The sequence below is a fragment of the Sphaeroforma arctica genome (genome assembly GCF_001186125.1).
Source record: "Sphaeroforma arctica JP610 unplaced genomic scaffold supercont1.10260, whole genome shotgun sequence".
Lineage (NCBI taxonomy): Eukaryota > Ichthyosporea > Ichthyophonida > Sphaeroforma > Sphaeroforma arctica.
In genome coordinates this window covers 1-964 of record NW_014030298.1, presented here as the reverse complement: position 1 = coordinate 964, position 964 = coordinate 1, and the positions used below count along the sequence as shown (strand labels likewise).

At 50.1% G+C, this 964-nt stretch overlaps 1 protein-coding gene across 1 annotated transcript; it reads left to right on the top strand.

The window, feature by feature from the left end:
* Positions 1-118: 118 nt before the first annotated feature.
* Positions 119-328, top strand: SARC_17286 (hypothetical protein; the record flags this gene model as incomplete). The annotated part of the gene is made up of 1 exon (XM_014288619.1): positions 119-328. A coding segment is annotated over one exon (210 nt), but the record flags the coding sequence as incomplete, so codon positions are not given.
* Positions 329-964: the final 636 nt, after the last annotated feature.

Below are 964 nucleotides of genomic sequence, written 5' to 3'. Positions count from 1 at the left end.
TTCTTGGCATTCAGGCTTACACACTTTTCAATATTATTACACTGTCAATCGAACTACTGTACATCTGTACCATTCAGGTGCATAACTTCACATTATTTCACATCCGTCTGAACACCAGGACAAATCTCTGCCGGCCAGAAAGCACCCACGCAACTCTGACCACCCGCACTCAAATGATCTCGAGAAGGCACACCGCAGAGAAGCCCTTTCACATGCCACCGCCTGGGCGGGACTCTCTGACAAGGCCGCGCCAGCAATGGGTGCGTTTGGCATTGACGATTTTGAGGATGTCATGGCTCTCGTGTTGGGTAATGATAAGCTCTGTGAGGTATGGGGGCGGAGTGACACGCCTGCGTTGACACTCTCGTAACACGCCTGCGTTGACACTCTCGTGACCCATTCTACTTTAGGTAGTGCAATGGATGGCCTGTGGCATACAGAATAACCCGCGCCCCTTCACACGTTTCAATGAATTGATACAAGATCAAACTCTAAACCTTAAAAACTTTACACTGCCACACACTTCAATGCAACACATTACAGTCGCACCCCTGTCAGCGACGCACGCCGCACCAGTGGCTGACACATCTGATGGTGACACGTTTGACACCGGTTGAAAGCCAGCGTCTAGTCCCAAACTTTCCCTTCGAAGTCACATCAGGGCAAAGGTATGGCTGGGATATGCGAGACAAGGAGTGTGTGGCATTTGAACATGTAGCTAACGCACACACGCGTGCAGCGTGTGCCATACGGAACGTGTACACGTGCTTTCAAAGGATGTACTTGTACGTGCGCCTATTTGGTGTGGTGATACACACATGCACTTCCCCATAGCGGTGCACAGTTGCTGTGTACCAGAGACACTGTGTGGTAGTATTCATGAGCACATGGCTAAACTAGTGGGTAGGCTCATATACCGAATAGTACACGCGCCAGTCCATGAGTATATGAACCCTCATACCGT